The sequence below is a fragment of the Nerophis lumbriciformis genome, linkage group LG30 (genome assembly GCF_033978685.3).
Source record: "Nerophis lumbriciformis linkage group LG30, RoL_Nlum_v2.1, whole genome shotgun sequence".
NCBI lineage: Eukaryota > Metazoa > Chordata > Actinopteri > Syngnathiformes > Syngnathidae > Nerophis > Nerophis lumbriciformis.
The window spans coordinates 19,853,181-19,875,093 of record NC_084577.2 but is presented as its reverse complement, the minus strand read 5'-3'; the positions used below and the strand labels follow the sequence as shown (position 1 = coordinate 19,875,093).

General features: G+C 38.1%; 1 protein-coding gene across 1 annotated transcript in view; it reads left to right on the top strand.

Moving 5' to 3' along the window:
- veph1 (ventricular zone expressed PH domain-containing 1) overlaps positions 1 to 10,418 on the top strand; it is a 196,653-nt gene extending 186,235 nt beyond the window's left edge. The window contains exons 13-15 of the mRNA XM_061925970.1: positions 5,063 to 5,199; positions 9,501 to 9,554; positions 9,617 to 10,418. Coding sequence (XP_061781954.1) covers positions 5,063 to 5,199; positions 9,501 to 9,554; positions 9,617 to 9,799 — 374 coding nt within the window. The 3' untranslated portion in view covers positions 9,800 to 10,418. The remainder of the gene's footprint in view (positions 1 to 5,062; positions 5,200 to 9,500; positions 9,555 to 9,616) is intronic.
- Positions 10,419 to 21,913: the final 11,495 nt, after the last annotated feature.

Genomic DNA, 21,913 nt, shown 5'->3' with positions numbered 1-21,913 from the left:
TGGTTTAAGCGTTAGATACCTTTATACCTACACGCTGCCTCCCGCATAATGTGATCACGACAAACCACCGACATCTACAAAGCAATTAGCTACCTGCTGCCACCTACTGATATGGAAGAGTATTACACGGTCACTCTGCCGAGCTCTAGACAGCACAGACACTCAACAACGGCACATTATTTGCGGATTATAATTACTGGTTTGCAAAAAATATTTTTAACTAGAGATGTCCGATGATATCAGCCTGCCGATATTATCGGCCGATAAATGCGTTAAAATGTAATATTGGAAATTATCGGTATCGTTTTTTTTATTATCGGTATCGTTTTTGTTTTTTGTTTTTTTATTCACACAAAAGGGTTGTTTTTTTCTGTTATTAATATTCTGATTCCTGCCTTATATATCAATACAGTCTGCAAGGGATACAGTCCGTAAGCACACATGATTGTGTGTGCTGCTGGTCCACTAATAGTACTAACCTTTAACAGTTAATTTGACTAATTCTCATTCATTACTAGTTTCTATGTAACTGTTTTTATATTGTTTTACTTTTGTTTTTTATTCAAGAAAATATTTTTAATTTATTTATCTTATTTTATTTTATTAATTTTTTTTTAAAGTACCTTATCTATACCATACCTGGTTGTCCAAATTAGGCATAATAATGTGTTAATTCCACGACTGTATATAACGGTTGATATCGGTATCGGTAATTAAAGAGTTGGACAATATTGGAATATCGGATATCGGCAAAAAGCCATTATCGGACATCCCTATTTGTAACCTAATTAGATGAAATTACATAATCTCCCACGGCACACCAGACTGTATCTCACGGCACACTAGGGTGCCGCGGCACAGTGGTTGAAAAACACCGCCATACCATACCAACTTTATTTATAAAGCCCTTTAAAAACATCCACAGTTGAAAAACAAAGGGCTGTACACCACAAAGAAAATGCAGGCAAAGGACGGACTAAAATATGTAATTTAAAACAGAGGTAAAATACACATATTATATATATATATATATATATATATATATATATATATATATATATATATATATATATATATATATGCCCATAGAAAGAGCAGATACAAATGATCTTAAGAGCAAATTGTTAGATAAAAAGGCAGTTAAATAGTTAAAAACAGTTTTAACAGTTCACAGTTCTCTCTCAGGGCAACACGGAAACGCTAATGCAAGCTTTTATTACAAGTCGTATAGATTATTGTAACGCCCTGCTTTCTGGTCTTCCAAAAAAAAAAAGTTATTGCACCTTTACAACTACTCCAAAATTTAGCGGCACGTGTCCCGACAAATATCAGCAGGCGGGCCCGCACTACACCAGTTTTAAAATCTCTGCATTGGCTCCCAGTGTGTTTCAGGTTCAATTGTAAGGTTCTTCTTATGCTTTTACACTTCAAACCTTTGCGAACCCTGAGATCCTTTAGCGTGTGTGTGTGTGTGTGTGTGTGTGTGTGTGTGTGTGTGTGTGTGTGTGTGTGTGTGTGTGTGTGTGTGTGTGTGTGTGTGTGTGTGTGTGTGTGTGTGTGTGTGTGTGTGTGTGTGTGCGCGCGCGCGCGTGTGTGTGTGTGTGTGTGTGTGTGTGTGTGTGTGTGTGTGTGTGTGTGTGTGTGTGTGTGTGTGATTATTGGGGATGTGGGTCATCGGAGTATTGTTTTTAAGTCTGTAAAGCACTTATTTTATGTATAAAAAGCGCTTTATAAGTAGTTTGATTTACGTGAAATGATTATTTACATACTTTTTCTGATCAAACGTGAATTTAATTTAATCCGTGTACAATTTTGACATTATCAAAACATGAATTTAAAAATTGTAATTCTGTACTTCAACTCCGACCGGGACTTAAACCCAGTTTCTCTATTTTACAAGACCAGCACTCAAGCTGCGCATCACGATAGCCAGTGGAAAAATTAGGGTGCATCTGCCATTCTATTATCAGTGGCAGAGCAGGAAGTGGCTAGGAATACATTTGTGGTAACATATTGTGGACGTTTCCCTCTTGTCGGGGGTTCTCCTGGCCGGCAGATCTTCGTGAGCCCGGTAGACAGTTTGAATACAGTCTGTTTATTATCATACACACAAGTGCTCAGGACTTTCCATCAGGCGTGTCCGTGCTTCCTCTCTCAGTCTCTTTGTGTGTGTGTGTGTTTCTGGCTCCAACTCTCAACTCCTACAACTTGTCTCGTGCCGGCTGCTGCTAATAAAGGCGACAGGTGGTTAGATAAGCCCCAGACGGGCAGTCTACTCACCTGTCGCTATCTTCGAGGCCGGTCCTTGCACACCCCGCTCCACGGCAGGCCCGCAGGCCACGCCCCCCTCCACGCATATCATGTGAAACCCTCTGTAATTCATGAATTGACATTTGACATGCGCTTCTTCACTCCAAACAGGGACATGTCCCATGTCCCAACCCCACACCATGATGCTGCCACCACCATTAATGTATTCCATTTTTGGAATAAGGCTGTAACATAGGAAAAAGTGAAGAGCTGTGAATACTTTGCAGTGTACACACTCTTCGTACACAAAGGTGTGTTCTAGAACCATATTCTGACCACATCAGATTATTTGTGACACAACATGAGACGTGTGTGTGTTTGGTGCGCATGTCTCGTGGTTTTACGTCAAGAGTTGCTCCTACTAAAGGTTGTGAACTTGAGTCCTCGCCAGGGGCCTTACAACGTTCTCCCAGGTGTGGCCTGTAAAGTGCCTGAAGATTTATGCCTCAGACACGTTGCTATATTTGAGATGGCGAGGCAGACCAGGCCGTGTTGCAGCGTGTCCACTTCCACAAGCCATGTTTCATGTCTCGCAGCCTGACAGGAAGTCTGATTGGTCACATGATTGATCTGTTGGAAGACGGCAGCCACTGTTGCTTCCTTCTTTTCCGAGCACACGTCATTTTAGCCCTCTTGTGAGAAGGTCAGTACACTGCAAAAAGTCAGTGTTCAAAAACAGGGGAAAAAATACAAAAATTAGGGGTATTTTATTTGAACTAAGGAAAATGATCTGCCAATAGAACAAGAAAATTCTGCTTGTTAAGACTTTCCAAAACAAGTAAAATTAGCTAACTTCAATGAACCCAAAAATAGCTTAAAATAAGTATATTCTCACTAATAACAAATGCACTTTTTTTGGTAGAAAAAAAAAGAGACCTTTTTTCTCAATGTGTTGAAAAATATTCTTAAATTAAGTAAATGCTAGTGCCATTATCTTGACATAATGATATGCTACGGAGCCCCTAAAGGGACATGGGGGAATTTTTTTTATTTTTTTATTTATTTATTTATTTATTTATTTTTTAGACATCATTTTAGTATCTCGTGTGCAAGAAAAACTTTCTCGTGCGCACGAGAAACTTTTTATAAAGTTATAAAAAAAATGTTTAAAAATGTTTTATAACTATTTATTTATTTATTTTTTAGACATGTATCTCGTGGTCACGAGAAACTATCTCATGCTCACGAGAAACTTTTTATAAAGTTATAAAAAAAAAAGTTTTAATTATTATTTATTTATTTATTTTTAGACATGTATCTCGTGCTCACGAGAAACTTTGTATAAAGTTATAAAAAAAATGTTTAAATTTTTTTTATAACTATTTATTTATTTATTTTTAGACATGTATCTTGTGCTCAGGAGAAACTTTTTATAAAGTTATTAAAAATATATATATATATAAAATTGTATTTTATTATTATTTTTTAGACATGTATCTCGTGCTCACGAGAAACTTTTTATAAAGTTATAAAAAAAATGTTTAAAATGTTTTTATAACTATTTATTTATTTATTTTTAGACATGTATCTCGTGCTCGCGAGAAACTTTTTATAAAGTTATAAAAAATATATATATATAAAATTGTATTTTATTATTATTTTTTAGACATGTATCTCGTGCGCACGAGAAACTTTTTATAAAGTTATTAAAAAATTATTATTTATTTATTTTTAGACATGTATCTCGTGCTCACGAGAAACTTTTTATAAAGCTATAAAATATATATATATATATATATTATTTTATTTTATTTTTTTAGACATGTATCTCGTGCGCACGAGAAACTTTTTATAAAGTTATAAAAAAAAAATTTTATTTATTTATTTTTAGACATGTATCTCGTGCTCACGAGAAACTTTTTATAAAGCTATAAAAAAAATATATATATATTATTTTATTGTATTATTATTTTTTAGACATGTATCTCGTGCGCACGAGAAAGCATTGGATGCGTGCGCGTGGTTTGAGGTGTGTTAAAATGCCAGTTCAGGAGTTAATTTGGCTGTATTTCCAACTAGGACTTTCCCCCATGTGTGTTGTGGCAAAATGTGAATGCCTGCCAAAAATGTATTTCCTTCGCGGGTGCTGAACCTACATTTTTGTCTTGGTCTGTCCACAGCGGATTACTAGGTGTGAGACAAACACTTTATCTTCCTGGTTATTGTAACGCTACGTGTTTGACATTATTGAATATGTAATGTTGCCCCTTACAAAGTGTTTATACTGGAAGTATTGTGCTTATTACACAACATCTGTTTGATTGTAACATTCATTTTAGTTCTAGTTTCCATTACTATTACTGTTGAAATCACCATGTAAAATCGCTAATGCTAATAGTAGCCTGTCTATGACAAATCCCATGTAATTTAGCATGAAGCTAGCGCATTCTGGAAGAGTAGAGCCTTACTTTGCGTTTGAGCGTTTTCTACCAAGCATACTTGCTTTGTTCCAGTTGAAACTTGCAACATTTCTAAGAGGGAGTCCGTGCTTGTTTATGTGAGCCGGTGTGTAGTCTGAAACCGGACGAGACGTCACGTGCAACAAAGGTAACAAAATATAGCACTGTTTGATTTTACGTGAATCGATCGGCAATACCGACGGAATTTGGCCGGTGCCTATAAAAGTGCAGAAATCGGTATCCACCCCTTCTTGTGAGATGCAAAGATGTTGCCGTTTGAACTCTGAAGGCACATTTTGAAGAATTGAACCATCAACCGAGGCAACTCACGGGTTTGTTGTGCTCGTCTGCAGGCGTGAACCAGGAGGGTCAGCCTCTCATTGAAGGCAAGCTGAAGGAGAAGCAGGTGCGCTGGAGGTTCATCAAGCGGTGGAAGACTCGCTACTTCACCTTGGCAGGAAACCAGCTGCTCTTCCGGCGAGGCAAATCGGTACACACACACACACACACACACACACACACACACACACACACATACACACACACACACACTAGATATCAACCGATTAGGGCAGGGGTTGGCAACCCAAAATGTTGAAAGAGCCATATTGGACCAAAAATACAACAAAAAAATCTGTCTGGAGCCACAAAAAAGTAAAAGTATTATATAAGTGTTATAATGAAGGCAACACATGATGTAAGTGTCTATATTAGCTAGATTAGCCTACTATCAAAATGACTTTAAAAGTCTTATATAAGTGTTATAATGAAGGCAACACATGATGTAAGTGTCTATATTAGCTATATTAGCCTACTAGCAAAATTACTTTAAAAGTCTTATATAAGTGTTATAATGAAGGCAACACATGATGTAAGTGTCTATATTAGCCTACTATCAAAATGACTTTAAAAGTCTTATATAAGTGTTATAATGAAGGCAACACATGATGTAAGTGTCTATATTAGCTATATTAGCCTACTATCAAAATGACTTTAAAAGTCTTATATAAGTGTTATAATGAAGGCAACACATGATGTAAGTGTCTATATTAGCTATATTAGCCTACTAGCAAAATGACTTTAAAAGTCTTATATAAGTGTTATAATGAAGGCAACACATGATGTGTCTATATTAGCTATATTAGCCTACTAGCAAAATGACTTTAAAAGTCTTATATAAGTGTTATAATGAAGGCAACACGTGATGTAAGTGTCTATATTAGCTATATTAGCCTACTATCAAAATGACTTTAAAAGTCTTATATACGTGTTATAATGAAGTCAACACATTATGTAAGTGTCTATATTGGCTATATTAGCCTACTATCAAAATGACTTTAAAAGTCTTATATAAGTGTTATAATGAAGGCAACACATGATGTAAGTGTCTATATTAGCTATATTAGCCTACTAGCAAAATGACTTTAAAAGTCTTATATAAGTGTTATAATGAAGGCAACAAATGATGTAAAAGTCTATATTAGCCTACTATCAAAATGACTTTAAAAGTCTTATATAAGTGTTATACTGAAGGCAACACATGATGTAAATATCTATATTAGTTATATTAGCCTACTATCAAAATGACTTTAAAAGTATTATATAAGTGTTATAATGAAGGCAACACGTGATGTGTCTATATTAGGTATATTAGCCTACTATCAAAATGACTTTAAAAGTATTATATAAGTGTTATAATGAAGGCAACACATGATGTAAGTGTCTATATTAGCTATATTAGCCTACTATCAAATGACTTTAAAAGTATTATATAAGTGTTATAATGAAGGAACCACAGGATGTAAGTGTCTATATTAGCTATATTAGCCTACTATCAAAATGACTTTAAAAGTCTTATGTAAGTGTTATAATGAAGGCACCACAGGATGTAAGTGTCTATATTAGCTATATTAGCCTACTATCAAAATGACTTTAAAAGTCTTATGTAAGTGTTATAATGAAGGCACCACAGGATGTAAGTGTCTATATTAGCTATATTAGCCTACTATCAAAATGGCTTTAAAAGTATTATATCAGTGTTATAAAGAAGGCAACACATGATGTAAGTGTCTATATTAGCTAGATTAGCCTACTATCAAAATGGCTTTAAAAGTATTATATCAGTGTTATAAAGAAGGCAACACATGATGTAAGTGTCTATATTGGCTATATTAGCCTACTATCAAAGGTTGATGCAAATCTTCAATTTTGATTCTACACATTTTTGCAACATTAGAAATCATGAGTAAAATGGAGGCATCTCAGAGGGTGAGATAACTCCTGGAAATGACAGGCTCAGAATGGCCAAAGGTAAAGTTGTGTGTGTCCAAGTTTAAAGGAAACATCAGGCTGTCTTCTTCTAAAGGATTTATTACAATCTTTGCAAGCTGGGTAAGGTTTGCTGTGGTCTAGTGTGTGAATGTTGTCTGTCTATTTGTGTTGGCCCTGTGATGAGGTGGCGACTCGTCCAAGGTGTACGCCGCCTTCCGCCCGAATGCAGCTGAGATAGGCTCCGGCACCCCCTGTGACCCTAAAAGGGACAAGCGGTAGAAAATGGATGGATGCGATTAATGGCAGTTGCTACTAAAGCAACACGGGTGTTGTCGATGTACTTTTGTAGTAGCGGCTGAATCAAAAACCTGTTTTGTTTTTAGATGTACTTTAAACTTATGAATTCATTCTTCTTCTTTTATCTTTCTTTTTCTTCTTCCTATTCTTCTTCTTCTTCTCCTTCTGCCTTCTCCTTCTTCATCACTCTTCCTATTCCTTCCTTTCTTCTTCTTCCTTCTTCTTCTTCTTCTTCTTCAATTCCTTCACCATCTCCTCCTCCTGCTTCTCCTTTTCCTTCACCTTCTTCTTCATTAATTTTCTTCCTCCTTCTTCTTTGCTTTTTCTTCTTCTTCTCCCTTCATCATCTTCTCCTTCACCTTCTCCTCCTTCTCCTTCTTTTTCTCCTTCACCTTCTTGTTCTTCTACTCCTTCACCTTCTTCTTTTCCTTCTTCTTTCCCTTCTTGTTCTTCATTCTTCTTCTCCTTCACCTTCTCTTCCTCCTTCTTCTTTTCCTTCTTCTTCACCTTCTTCTTCTGCACCTTCTTCTTCTGCACCTTCTTCTCCTTCTTCCCCTTCTTGTTCTTCATTCTTCTTCTCCTTCACCTTCTATTCCTCCTTCTTCTTTTCCTTCTTATTCACATTCTTCTTCTGCACCTTCTTCTCCTTCTTCTTCACCTTCTTCTTCTTCACCTTCTTCTCCTTCTTCTTCTTTAACTTCTTCTCCTTATTTTCCTTCACCTTCTTCTTTCTTCTCCTTCTCCTTTCTCTTGTCATCCCCCTCCTTCTTCCTTCTCAGTCTTCCTTCTTCTTCTCTTTTCCCTTCTGCCTTTTTCTTCTTCTTTCTCTTTCTTCTTCCTCTTTCCTCCTATTTATTATTTTTCTTTCTTTTCCTTTGTTTGTTCTTTTTCCACCTTATACTTCTTCTTTTTCTTTCTTCTGCTTCTGCTTCCTTCTCCTTCTTCCAGTTTTCTTCTTCTTTCATCTACCTTTTTCTCCTTCCCCTTCTGCCATTTTACTTCTTCTTCCTTCTTCCTCTTTATTATTTTTCTTTCTTCTCCTCTTTCTCCCTTCTTCTTCCACCTTTTACTTCTTCTTCCTTCTTCTTCTTCTTGTGTTTAATCTTCTTTTTCTCCATTTTCCTTCTTCTTCCCTTTCTTGTTCTTCTTTCTTCTCCTTGGCTCTTTCTCCTTTTTCTTCCTTCATCTTCTCCTTCACCTTCTCCTTCTTATTCATTCTTTCTTCTTCTGCTTCTTCCTTCATCTTCTTCTCCTTCACCTTCTCCTTCTTTTTCTCTTTCACCTTCTTCTTCTTCTACTCCTTCACCTTCTTATTTTCCTTTTTCTTCTTCTTCTTCTTCCCCTTATTGTTCTTCATTCTTCTTCTCCTTCACTTTCTCTTCTTCCTTCTTCTCCTTCTTCTTCACCTTCTTCTCCTTTACCTTATTCTTCCTCCTTCTTCTTTCATATTTATTCTCCTTAATCTCCTTCCTCTTGTCCTCCCCCTCCTTCTTCTTCTTCTTCTTCTTCCTCCATCTTCCTTCTTCTCCTTCCCCTTCTGCCTTCTTTCTTCTTCTTTCTCTTTCTTCTTCCTCCTTCCTCCTATTTATTATTTTTCTTTCTTCTCCTTTTTGTTTGTTCTTTTTCCACCTTGTACTTCATCTTCCTTTTCTTTCTTCTTCAACTTCCATCATCCTTCTCCTTCTTCCATTTTTCTTCTTTCATCTTCCATTTTCTCCTTCCCCTTCTGCCCTTTTTCTTCTTCTTCTTCCTTCTTCCTCTTTATTCTTTTTCTTTATTCTCCTCTTTCTTCCTCCTTCTTCCACCTTCTACTTCTTCTTCCTTCTTCTACCTTCATCTTCCTTCTTCTTCTTCTGTTTAATCTTCTTTTTCTCTATTTTTCTTCTTCTTCCTTCATTCTTTTTTCCTCATTTTTCTTTGTTCATTTTTCATTATTATTCTTCATTCTTCTTCCACAACAAAATAATGTGTTATTTTAACGTGGCAAGGCGGGCCTACTTGACACAGGTGTCGTGCAGGTGTGGAATATGATGACACTTCTCACCACACTGTAAGTCACGTATGAAGCAGCACAAAACATTCTTGTGAAATGTTGCCGGTGCAAAACCCACAGACATGTTGTCCCTGAGGGTGTCGGTCACATGATTGATGGGTGGTGTGGTTGCCTTAGTGGAACACGACAAGTGTGATCAGACACGACAAAGCTGTTGTTTTCTCCCGCAGAAAGACGAGCTGGACGACGTTCCCATCGAGCTGAGCAAGGTTCAAAGTGTCAAGGTAACGCCGCAGCATCGCCTCTTTTCTACCGCCCGTCACCGCCCACCCACTCTGCCCGCCAGGTGGTGGCCAAAAAGCGGCGGGATCGAGGCCTGCCGCGAGCCTTCGAGATCTTCACGGACAGCAAGACGTACGTGCTGAAAGCCCAGGACCAGAAGCACGCGGAGGAGTGGCTGCAGTGCATCAACGTGGCCGTGGCTCAGGCCAGAGAGCGGGAGAACCGAGAGGCCACCACTTACCTGTGAACTCACCTGTAGGAGGTCCAACTTCCTTCTTCCTGCCGGATTCCACAGCAGTTCTTCCACATGCAGAGGTCTCATCACTTCAACACAACATCAGGGCAAGTGAGGACACAACTGACATTTGCACGTACTCTCCTTACACAATAACCTCCACCAAGGCTATTATCAGCAAGTAGAGGTGTATCGCTCCGATATTGATCCGATAAAAGTATTGGATGATATCGACTTGCATCTTAAATCGCTCCGATACAAGCAGTCCTGCAGCCAGTTATCTAAATGCCCTCCAATAAACACACAAGTTCTTCCATTTTAGTCAAGTCCTTTACAAAAGGTAAACATATAGGTTGCGAGCAGCTACACAACAGCTAAGCACACAATAGCACACAAGCTATACAATATTGCAGTCTAAAACAGCACATTTGTCGATATAAACAAGTATCAAATAGTTATAGTTGCATATTACTTACACACACAAAGTCTATTAGAAAGTATCCAGTAACAAACGTGTCCGCATCATGAGTAGTGTTGTCCCGATATCAATATTTTGGTATCAGTACAGAAATTTATTTTGACGACCACAAAAAATGTCATTATTGGTACAATACATTAAACATATGTTTTTTTAGTGTTGTAATTAAATAAAATAGTGAATATACTAGACAACTTAATTTTTAGTAGTAAGTAAGCAAACAAAGGCTCCTAATATGTCTGCTGACGTATGCAGTAACATATTGTGTCATTTCTCATTCTATTATTTTGTTACAATTTTGAGGGACAAACGGTAGAAAATGGATTATTAATTTACTTGTTCCTTTACTGTTAATATCTGCTTACTTTCTGTTTCAACGTGTTCTATCTACACTTCTGTTCAAATGTGATAATCAGTTATTATTCTGTTGTTTGGATACTTTACATTAGTTTTGGATGATACCACAAATGTAAGTATCGATCTGATACCAAGTAGTTACAGGATCATATTTAGAGTCCTCATCTGTCCTGAGTTTATAAAATGACAAAAAGACAAAATATTGATGTGATCATTGTAGTATCAACTATATACAGCTCTTTACCTACAAACCCTGTTTCCATATGAGTTGGGAAATTGTGTTAGATGTAAATATAAACGTAATACAATGATTTGCAAATCCTTTTCAACCCATATTCAATTGAATGCACTACAAAGACAAGATATTTGATGTTCAAACTCATAAACTTTATTTATTTTTTTGCAAATAATAATTAACTTAGAATTTCATTGCTGTAACATGTGCCAAAGTATTTGGGAAAGAGCATGTTCACCACTGTGTTACATCGCCTTTTCTTTTAACAACACTCAATAAACGATTGGGAACTGAGGAAACTACTTGTTGAAGCTTTGAAAGTGGAATTCTTTCCCATTCTTGTTTTATGTAGAGCTTCAGTCGTTCAACAGTCCGGGGTCTCCCCTGTCGTATTTTACGCTTCATAATGCGCCACACATTTTCGATGGGAGACAGGTCTGGACTGCAGGCGGGCCAGGAAAGTACCCGCACTCTTTTTTTACGAAGCCACGCTGTTGTAACACGTGCTGTATGTGGCTTGGCATTGTCTTGCTGAAATAAGCAGGGGCGTCCATGAAAAAGACGGCGCTTAGATGGCAGCATATGTTGTTCCAAAACCTGTATGTACCTTTCAGCATTAATGATGCCTTCACAGATGTGTAAGTTACCCATGCCTTGGGCACTAATGCACCCCCATACCATCACAGATGCTGGCTTTTGAACTTTGCGTCGATAACAGTCTGGATGGTTCGCTTCCCCTTTGGTCCGGATGACACGATGTTGAATATTTCCAAAAACAATTTGAAATGTGGACTTGTCAGACCACAGAACACTTTTCCACTTTGCATCAGTCCATCTTAGATGATCTCGGACCCAGAGAAGCCAGCGGCGTTTCTGGATGTTGTTGATAAATGGCTTTCGCTTTGCATAGTAGAGCTTTAACTTGCACTTACAGATGTAGGGACGAACTGTATTTAGTGACAGTGGTTTTCTGAAGTGTTCCTGAGCCCATGTGGTGATATCCTTTAGAGATTGATGTCGGTTTTTGATACAGTGCCGTCCGAGGGATCGAAGGTCACGGTCATTCAATGTTGGTTTCCGGCCATGCCGCTTACGTGGAGTGATTTCTCCAGATTCTCTGAACCTTTTGATGATATTATGGACCGTAGATGTTGAAATCCCTAAATTTCTTGCAATTGCACTTTGAGAAACGTTGTTCTTAAACTGTTTGACTATTTTCTCACGCAGTTGTGGACAAAGGGGTGTACCTCGCCCCATCCTTTCTTGTGAAAGACTGAGCATTTTTTGGGAAGCTGTTTTTATACCCAATCATGGGACCCACCTGTTCCCAATTAGCCTGCACACCTGTGGGATGTTCCAAATAAGTGTTTGATGAGCATTCCTCAACTTTATCAGTATTTATTGCCACCTTTCCCAACTTCTTTGTCACGTGTTGCTGGCATCAAATTCTAAAGTTAATGATTATTTGCAGAAAAAAAAACGTTTGTCAGTTTGAACATCAAATAAAGTTAAAAAGTTAAAGTACCAATGGTTGTCACACACACACTAGGTGTGGCGAGATTATTCTCTGCATTTGACCCATCACCCTTGATCACCCCCTGGGAGGTGAGGGGAGCAGTGGGCAGCAGCGGTGGCCGCGCCCGGGAATCATTTTGGTGATTTAACCCCCAATTCCAACCCTTGATGCTGAGTGCCAAGCAGGGAGGTAATGGGTCCCATTTTTATAGTCTTTGGTATGACTCGGGGGGCGTGCCTTACAGGCATTGCTTTTAACATCCTCTACGAGCTGTCGTCACGGCCGTTTTTCATCCTCTCTAATCACGTGCCCGACCAGTCCCAAAATATGAGCGGCTTTTGGACGAATATGTTGTCTTTGTAGCATATTCAACTGAATATGGGTTGAAAAGGATTTGCAAATCATTGTATTCCGTTTATATTTACATCTAACACAATTTCCCAACTCATATGGAAACGGGGTTTGTAGTATCAACTATATACGGCTCTTGTACCTTATATCGTTACAGTGGATATTTGTATAGATCCACCCATTTGTTTACATTGAGGAGTGCTATCTTGCTGTTAGCGGTGAGCTAATGTATCCTCCCACGGTGTGTAGTGAAGCATGTTTAGCTATTCCTCGTCCTGCAGGGATGCTACTTGTAAGAAACGTACTTTATTTGTCACTGCGTAGGCGAGGATTATTGATTTAGAAGTAGCTGAAACACTGTAGAGGGGCGTTAGCCGCTATCTAGCAAGCGAGGACTATGCAACGAATTGCCATAAGCCAAAATACGTCCATTCTCCCTCTTCGGTCCCCACACTGTTTCGGCTTGTAAGTGCTATGTGTGTGTGTTGACTCACATGGGGGGGAAAAAGTACTGGTATTTTTCAAAGCCAGTATAGTACCTTTTTTTTTTAATTCATTAGTACCCCGGTACTTTATTGGCACCGGTACACCGTCCAACCCGAGTCATGAGCTTACCCCGATGAACAAGTGACCGCTAGGTGTCGCCAAAACAACTTCAACCTAAAGACAGCATAAGTAATAATAAATAGGTTAGTGTTTTTCGTACCATTGTTCTCTGTTTGACTGATTTCACTGGATCAGACCTTTTCTAACGTTCCACCCTACAAAATGACAAAAGTATGCTGATATCAAATTGGATCAGCATCGGCTAATACTAAACGCTCTAATATGAGAAGAACCTTATACAGTAAGTAAAACACATTAGCGAGTAGTTATAATAATAATAATATATTTTATTTGTAAAAAGCACTTTACATTGAGTAAACAACCTCAAAGTGCTACATAGTATTAAAAAAAAAATTAAATTAAATTAAAATTAAAATTAAAAGATAATAAAAAATAAATAAAAATAAATAAAAATAAAAACTAGAACAGCCAAATAGCTAAAACTAGTATGCATACAGGTAAAAGCCAGTAAATTAGAATATTTTGAAAAACTTGATTTATTTCAGTAATTGCATTCAAAAGGTGTAACTTGTACATTATATTTATTCATTGCACACAGACTGATGCATTCAAATGTTTATTTCATTTAATTTTGATGATTTGAAGTGGCAACAAATGAAAATCCAAAATTCCGTGTGTCACAAAATTAGAATATTACTTAAGGCTAATACAAAAAAGGGATTTTTAGAAATGTTGGCCAACTGAAAAGTATGAAAATGAAAAATATGAGCATGTACAATACTCAATACTTGGTTGGAGCTCCTTTTGCCTCAATTACTGCGTTAATGCGGCGTGGCATGGAGTCGATGAGTTTCTGGCACTGCTCAGGTGTTATGAGAGCCCAGGTTGCTCTGATAGTGGCCTTCAACTCTTCTGCGTTTTTGGGTCTGGCATTCTGCATCTTCCTTTTCACAATACCCCACAGATTTTCTATGGGGCTAAGGTCAGGGGAGTTGGCGGGCCAATTTAGAACAGAAATACCATGGTCCGTAAACCAGGCACGGGTAGATTTTGCGCTGTGTGCAGGCGCCAAGTCCTGTTGGAACTTGAAATCTCCATCTCCATAGAGCAGGTCAGCAGCAGGAAGCATGAAGTGCTCTAAAACTTGCTGGTAGACGGCTGCGTTGACCCTGGATCTCAGGAAACAGAGTGGACCGACACCAGCAGATGACATGGCACCCCAAACCATCACTGATGGTGGAAACTTTACACTAGACTTCAGGCAACGTGGATCCTGTGCCTCTCCTGTCTTCCTCCAGACTCTGGGAACTCGATTTCCAAAGGAAATGCAAAATTTGCATGGTTGGGTGATGGTTTGGGGTGCCATGTCATCTGCTGGTGTCGGTCCACTCTGTTTCCTGAGATCCAGGGTCAACGCAGCCGTCTACCAGCAAGTTTTACAGCACTTCATGCTTCCTGCTGCTGACCTGCTCTATGGAGATGGAGCTTTCAAGTTCCAACAGGACTTGGCGCCTGCACACAGCGCAAAATCTACCCGTGCCTGGTTTACGGACCATGGTATTTCTGTTCTAAATTGGCCCGCCAACTCCCCTGACCTTAGCCCCATAGAAAATCTGTGGGGTATTGTGAAAAGGAAGATGCAGAATGCCAGACCCAAAAACGCAGAAGAGTTGAAGGCCACTATCAGAGCAACCTGGGCTCTCATAACACCTGAGCAGTGCCAGAAACTCATCGACTCCATGCCACGCCGCATTAACGCAGTAATTGAGGCAAAAGGAGCTCCAACCAAGTATTGAGTATTGTACATGCTCATATTTTTCATTTTCATACTTTTCAGTTGGCCAACATTTCTAAAAATCCCTTTTTTGTATTAGCCTTAAGTAATATTCTAATTTTGTGACACACGGAATTTTGGATTTTCATTTGTTGCCACTTCAAATCATCAAAATTAAATGAAATAAACATTTGAATGCATCAGTCTGTGTGCAATGAATAAATATAATGTACAAGTTACACCTTTTGAATGCAATTACTGAAATAAATCAAGTTTTTCAAAATATTCTAATTTACTGGCTTTTACCTGTATATCTAAAAAAAAAAAAACGCATCCACAGTCTGTGGTGCCCTCAGGTGGTCAGGGAGAGCGTTCCACAGACTGGGAGCGGCGGAGCAGAAAGCCCAGTCTCCCAAAGTACAAATATTACCTGCTTATGCCTCAACTATTGAGGCAAATGCGCAAAAAAATTACACACAAATCCTGAATCGACACCTTTATCCAGATTTGCACCAAATATTACATATTTTTGCAGCTATTAATTCAGTTATTATTACAATGTCAATGAGTGCACCCACTACACGATTATTGCAGTATTATTTTCTGGTGGTACTGTTACATTACAGCATTATACTGAAGTGTATTTCTGGTCTTGTCATCCTCGTCCGGACAGAAGGGCGACACTTTACTGAACCAAAAGTTGCTTTATTACAAGCCACCGTCATTATTCAGGGCTGCAGCGTCTGGAGGAGAAAGTCAAAAAGATACAGTTGTGCTCATAAGTTTACATACCCTGGGAGAATTTATGATTTCTTGGCCATTCTTCAGAGAATATGAATGATAACACAAAAACCTTTCTTCCACTCATGCTTAATGGTTGTGTGAAGCTATTTATTGGCAAACAACTGTGTTTACTCTTTTTAAATCAAAATGACACAAGAAAGTACCCAAATGACCCTGATCAAAAGTTTACATACCTCAGTGACTTTGATCCGATAACATGCACAAAAGTTGACACAAAGAGGTTTGAATGGCTAATCAAGGTTCCAATCCTCACCTGTGACATGTTTGTTTGTAATTAATGTGTGTATAAAAGGTCAGTGAGTTTCTGGGCTTCTGACAGACCATTGCATCTTTCCTCCAGTGCTGCACAGATGTTTCTGGATTCTGAGTCATGGGGAAGGCAAAATAATTGTCAAAGGATCTGCGAGAAAAGGTAATTGAACTGCATAAAACAGGAAAGGGGTATAAAAAGATATCCAAGGAATTGAGAATGCCAATCAGCAGCGTTCAAACGCTGATTAAGAAGTAGAAAATGAGGGATTCAGGTAGACCAGCAAAGATTTCAGCCACAACTGCCAGGAAAATTGTTCGAGATGCAAAGAAAAATCCACAAATAACGTCAGCTGAGATACAGGACTCTCTGAAAAATTGTGGTGTGGCTGTTTCAAGATGCACAATAAGGAGGCACTTGAAGAAAAATGGGCTGCATGGTCGAGTGGCCAAAAAGTTCAATTTTGGTCTCATCCCTCCAAATTACTTGGTTCCAGAAGTTTTGAGGCTTGCCTCTGTGCTGTTTGGCGTAATGTGAGCGGGATACTTTGTGACATTTGCGCAGAAATGGCTTTCTTCTGACGACTCGACCATGCAGCCCATTTTTGAACTTTTGATCAGGGTCATTTGGGTACTTTCTTTTTGTCATTTTGATTTAAAAAGAGTAAACAAAGTTGTTTGCCAATAAATAGCTTCACACAACCATTAAGCATGAGTGGAAGAAAGGTGTTTGTGTTATCATTCATATTCTCTGAAGAATGGCCAAGAAATCATAAATTCTCCCAGGGTATGTAAACTTATGAGCACAACTGTATGTCTCTTCTAGCTTGGAGAAGCCAAAACATTCGTTTTATATTCCCCCTTCCTGTCTCTGTGTGTGTGTGCTGAGTCAGGAGAGCACATCCTGACCATAAAAGGAGATGTTCGTGTTAAGTGTCTGGAAAACAACCGCTTAAAGTCATAACTTAAATGTTGGAGTTGAGCTAGACAGGTAGTCTCTACACAAGTATGCGGCTATCACTTCTGCATTCCGGAGTCCCAATTAGAGCCTCTTTCCCTACGAGAAGTGATCCAATCCACCTGCAAATCCACTATATTGCCAAAAGTATTTGGCCACCTGCCTTGACTCACATATGAACTTGGAAGTGCCATCCCAAGGAATTGCCCAAAATGTTTTGGTATCCTGGAGCATTCAAAGATCCTTTCACTGGCCCAACTCCTGAAAAACAAGCCCACACCATAATTCCTCCTCCACCAAATGTCACACTCGGCACAATGCAGTCCGAAATGTAGCGTTCTCTTGGCAACCTCCTAACCCAGACTGGTCCACCAGATTGCCAGATGGAAAAGCGTCATTCATCAGTCCAGAGAAGGCGTCTCCACTGCTCTAGAGTCCAGTGGTGACCAGGTTTACACCACTGCATCCCACGCTTTGCATTGGACTTGGTGATGTATGGCTTAGATGCAGCTGCTCGGCCATGGAAACCCATTCCATGAAGCTCTCTGCGTACTGTACGTGGGCTAACTGGAAGGTCACATGAAGTTTGGAGCTCTGTAGCAACTAACTGTGCAGAAAGTCTTGGCACTATGCGCTCCTCTGTCAGTTTACATAGCCTACCACTTTGTGGCTGAGTTTCTGTTGTTCCCAAAATCTTCACTTTTCTTATAATAAAGTTGACTTTGGAATATTTAGGAGCGAGGAAATTTCACGACTGGATTTGTTGCACAGGTGGCATCCTATGACAGTTCCACGCTGGAAATCACATTCTGTCACAAATGTTTGTAGAAACAGTCTCCGTGCCTAAGTGCTTGATTTTATACACCTGATTCTCATCATTTGGATGGGTGGCCAAATACTTTTGGCAATATAGTGTATCAAACTAAGGGGCCTTATCTTATGTGCCCAAACTGAAATACCACTCTTTAATTAAACTTGGTTGTTTGCCTTCTCCAAGTTGGATGTAAATCTTCACCATAAGCAAAACATGATACGAGTTAGTTAGTTAATTCACTTCAATACATGATAAGTAACTGTCAGGTTCAAACACTGATGACATCTATTAATCAGACAAGAAGCAAGGAATCATGCAGAGACAGGGTTTAATTTAGCTCATGAGGAGAACGCATGGAGCTGCACACTTGGTCACAGTCTCGCCCTACGCTCTAAGGTTCAGCTCTCCTCTATTTATTCAGGAGTTCCATAGTCAACATCACTGAGGCCGCATCTTATAAGGAGTGGTCACATATATTATGCAAAGCAGGTCCAGTACGCACAATACGTGACGGAATGTGCTGGGCCTTGTGAATTCCCCTTGTCTCCGCTTCGTCTGCGTGCTGTCGTCTTATCTGCGTTGAGGTCCTTGTTGTCTCTGCTTCGTCTGCGTGCTGTCGTCTTATCTTCGTTGAGGTCCTTGAAGTCCTTGGCTGTTAGCGGGCTAAAACAAAGATAACATCTGCGGCTGAGGCCACACCTCAGACAAGAAGTTTCGTCCTTGCACAGATACAAAAGTCTAACTTGAGCACAAAAGCTAATAACTATAGCAACGGACTTTACGCATACTAAAGTTGTGTGATAATATTTATACATGATTATTCTAACAGTAACCTAAATAAACATCCATATTCCACAATAGCAAACGACCACCAAAGAAAAGTAGCAGCCATGCTCGCTTAGCTTGGTTCCAGCAACAAACGTGTAGCAATAAGGGTGAGAACGAATGATCTGAGGGTGAATTATGTGTCCCCTCAGGCCAGAACTTTCCAGTCCGAGTGTCCGATTCCTAAAAGGAAAAGCAACTTGTCACATTTCTCCAAACGTCAAAATACTCCCCATTGATATTAGTACTCTTTGTATTTGCTTCAAAGTCGCCTCATGTTACATCACGGTCTATTCTGGAAAACTCACCAGGGGTCGGCAAGTGGTCAAGTTTCTTTTATTTTGCAATCACAGCACCGCTGGGGTCCCACTGCCTTCATGATGTCGTGTTTCACGTACTTCTACCAAAACATGACAGTCCACTGCTGTGGACTGACTGATTGTTGAGATTGTATTGTCTATGTTTGTGTTTTATGGACATCACAAATTAAAAGTCTAAAGATGGCGTCTTGAAGGGTCTGGTCTGATCTAATTGTTGGATTATTTAAGACAGGGGTGTCAAACGTACGGCCCGAGGGCCGGATTAGGCCCGCGAAAAAGTTTAATCCGGCCCGCGGAATGAGTTTGCTAAGTATAAAAATGAACTGAAATTTTCGAATGAAAAAAAACTGCTGTTCTAAATGTGTCCACTGGATGTCGCAATAGCAATTATTTGTTTCTTTGTAGATCACAGGTGTCAAACTCAAGGCCCGGGGGCCAAATCTGGCCCGCCACATTATTTTATGTGGCCCACGAAAGCCTGGAATTAATATCCATTAATAAAATGCTTAATCTTTTCTTACTAAATATATTTGTTCTTTCCCTTTTGACATTAAAAATCATGTACTGCATGCCAATTGCATATATTTTAAAATGTAATATTATCAAAATCAAAATATTATATTATCATGTATTCCAAAAATATTTTTTGTTCAAATAAAGATAAATACTTTACCTAAATATCTGCTTGACTTATGATTTCAAAATAAATTACCAATCAAATCGTAGACTTTAAAATTGACAATAGATTTTACGGTTAAATTCCCCCGACTGAGTTTTTTACCGTAAAATCAACTTTGGTACTGTTTTTTTCCATATTCAGTCAGACACTAAAAAATTAAAAAACAAACACAAAAAAACATTCAAACAACAAGATTTTATGGTAAAAAAAAAAAAAACTGCACGCTCTCTTGCTTGAATTCCACTGCTGAAAACAGTAATATTGTTTTTCCATTCCATTCCATTAATTCCATTTTTTTTTATGCTGTAAAAAACCCACTGCTTTTACTGTAAAATTGTGGTGACTGAGCTGCCAGTTTTTAAAGTAAAATGTAAATGTTTTCTTTGCAGCTTATGTAAAAAAAATATATTGTTAATGTGTGTATATATATATATATATATATATATATATATATATATATATATATATATATATATACACACCTCTGAGGACAACCAAAAATGCGATGTGGCCCTCAATGAAAAGGAGTGTGACACCCCTGTTGTAGATGATGCTACATATGTACAACATAAACCACATGATGTTAGTACATCAGTAGGGGAAAATTATCAAACTACAATAAATAACATACTGTAATTTGATTTTGATATAATTTTTTTTTATCTTGATGGATTGAAAATTAACATTAATGAGTTGACTGATGAACATTATCACATCATTTATTCAGAAAATATAAATAACGACAAATAAAGGTAGAATACTATTAAATGCGACATTGAAGTGTAAAAAAAACCAACAACATTATGATTTTTACAATTTCAGAATGTGCTTGATCTACTTTTAAACAGAGAAAACTAACTTTGAAGTTGTCTTTATTTTTAAGTTATCGTGCTGTGATTTTACCAGTCCGGCCCACTCGGGAGTAGATTTTTTATCCACGTGGCCCCCGATCTAAAATGAGTTTGACACCCCTAATATAAGACCTATTGTCCATGTCGTGAGATTAATCAAGTCTTCATGGACAGAAAATGCAACATAAAACATATCTCAAAAGTTGATGTTTTTTTCATTTTATTTTTTTTTTCTTTGACATGGCAAAAGTTAGAAGAAAACTGTTAAGATATGCGTTCCCTCGGAACTATTTGTGTTGGATATTATTCAGTGATGCACCGGAAATGATTCATACTATAGAGGACTATTTTAAAAGACCGGACACTTGTCATCCTGTTGGTTTGAGACTTTTGTTCATTCTTCAAAATGAATGTTGTTGTGGGAAATACACTTTGTATTTCTACACGCTGAATGTCTTTTTTTTTTGCTCAATAAAGCTTGTGTGAAACTTGTGTTTTTGTAATATTACGAATGCATTCTGTGATTAATATGATGACGGTTTGGACTATAGACAATTAGACATCCTATAAGTAGACGCAGCATTGGTTGCTGTGACGCGAGAAATTCGGCAGCCATCTTGAAGTGGTGATGAGGAGCCGGCGAGCAGCCTAAACTGACAGTTGACAGGTAGAAAACAAAGATGCCGGGCTGGTGTTCAGCGTTTTCCTGCTCAAATGTTGAAAGTAGTCATCGGGGGATTACTTTTCACAAGTAAGATTTAACATTAACTTACTATTGATTGTATTTTGTGAAAATAATATTACCACAGAGTTGAGAAGGAGCAAAGATCTTCAATAGTACTGAAATCATAGCCACTAGCAAACAAGAGTATGACCATAATAGAATTGCTTGTCGATTAAATTAATTAAATTTAAAAATGTATAAGTCTTCAAGTAACAATATTCAAATACTAACATTGTTGGGTAAGACAGAATTTGGTTTTATTCTGAATCCAGTGAAACAAATTGGTGGTTTTCGTTGATATAAAGACTTTCAGGTGTTTATATATGTTTATGTTTAAGTATTTGGCAGACACTTTTATCCAAAGCGACATACATAAAAAATACATATAAAACAATCACTGTAAACGTGATCATTTAAGGGAAGAATGTAATACAAAATATCAATACAAAGTGTCAAGACAGAATAAACTCTCTGCTGCTGCAGCAACAGAGATACAGTCTATAGGTCCCTAAGATATTTAGATATCTAATGTATTCATACATTATTTATGTGGGATATACGCATATATATATAACCTAATCATATTGTTTCTTCAATTTAAAAATAGCTGACCGTTTTTTTCCC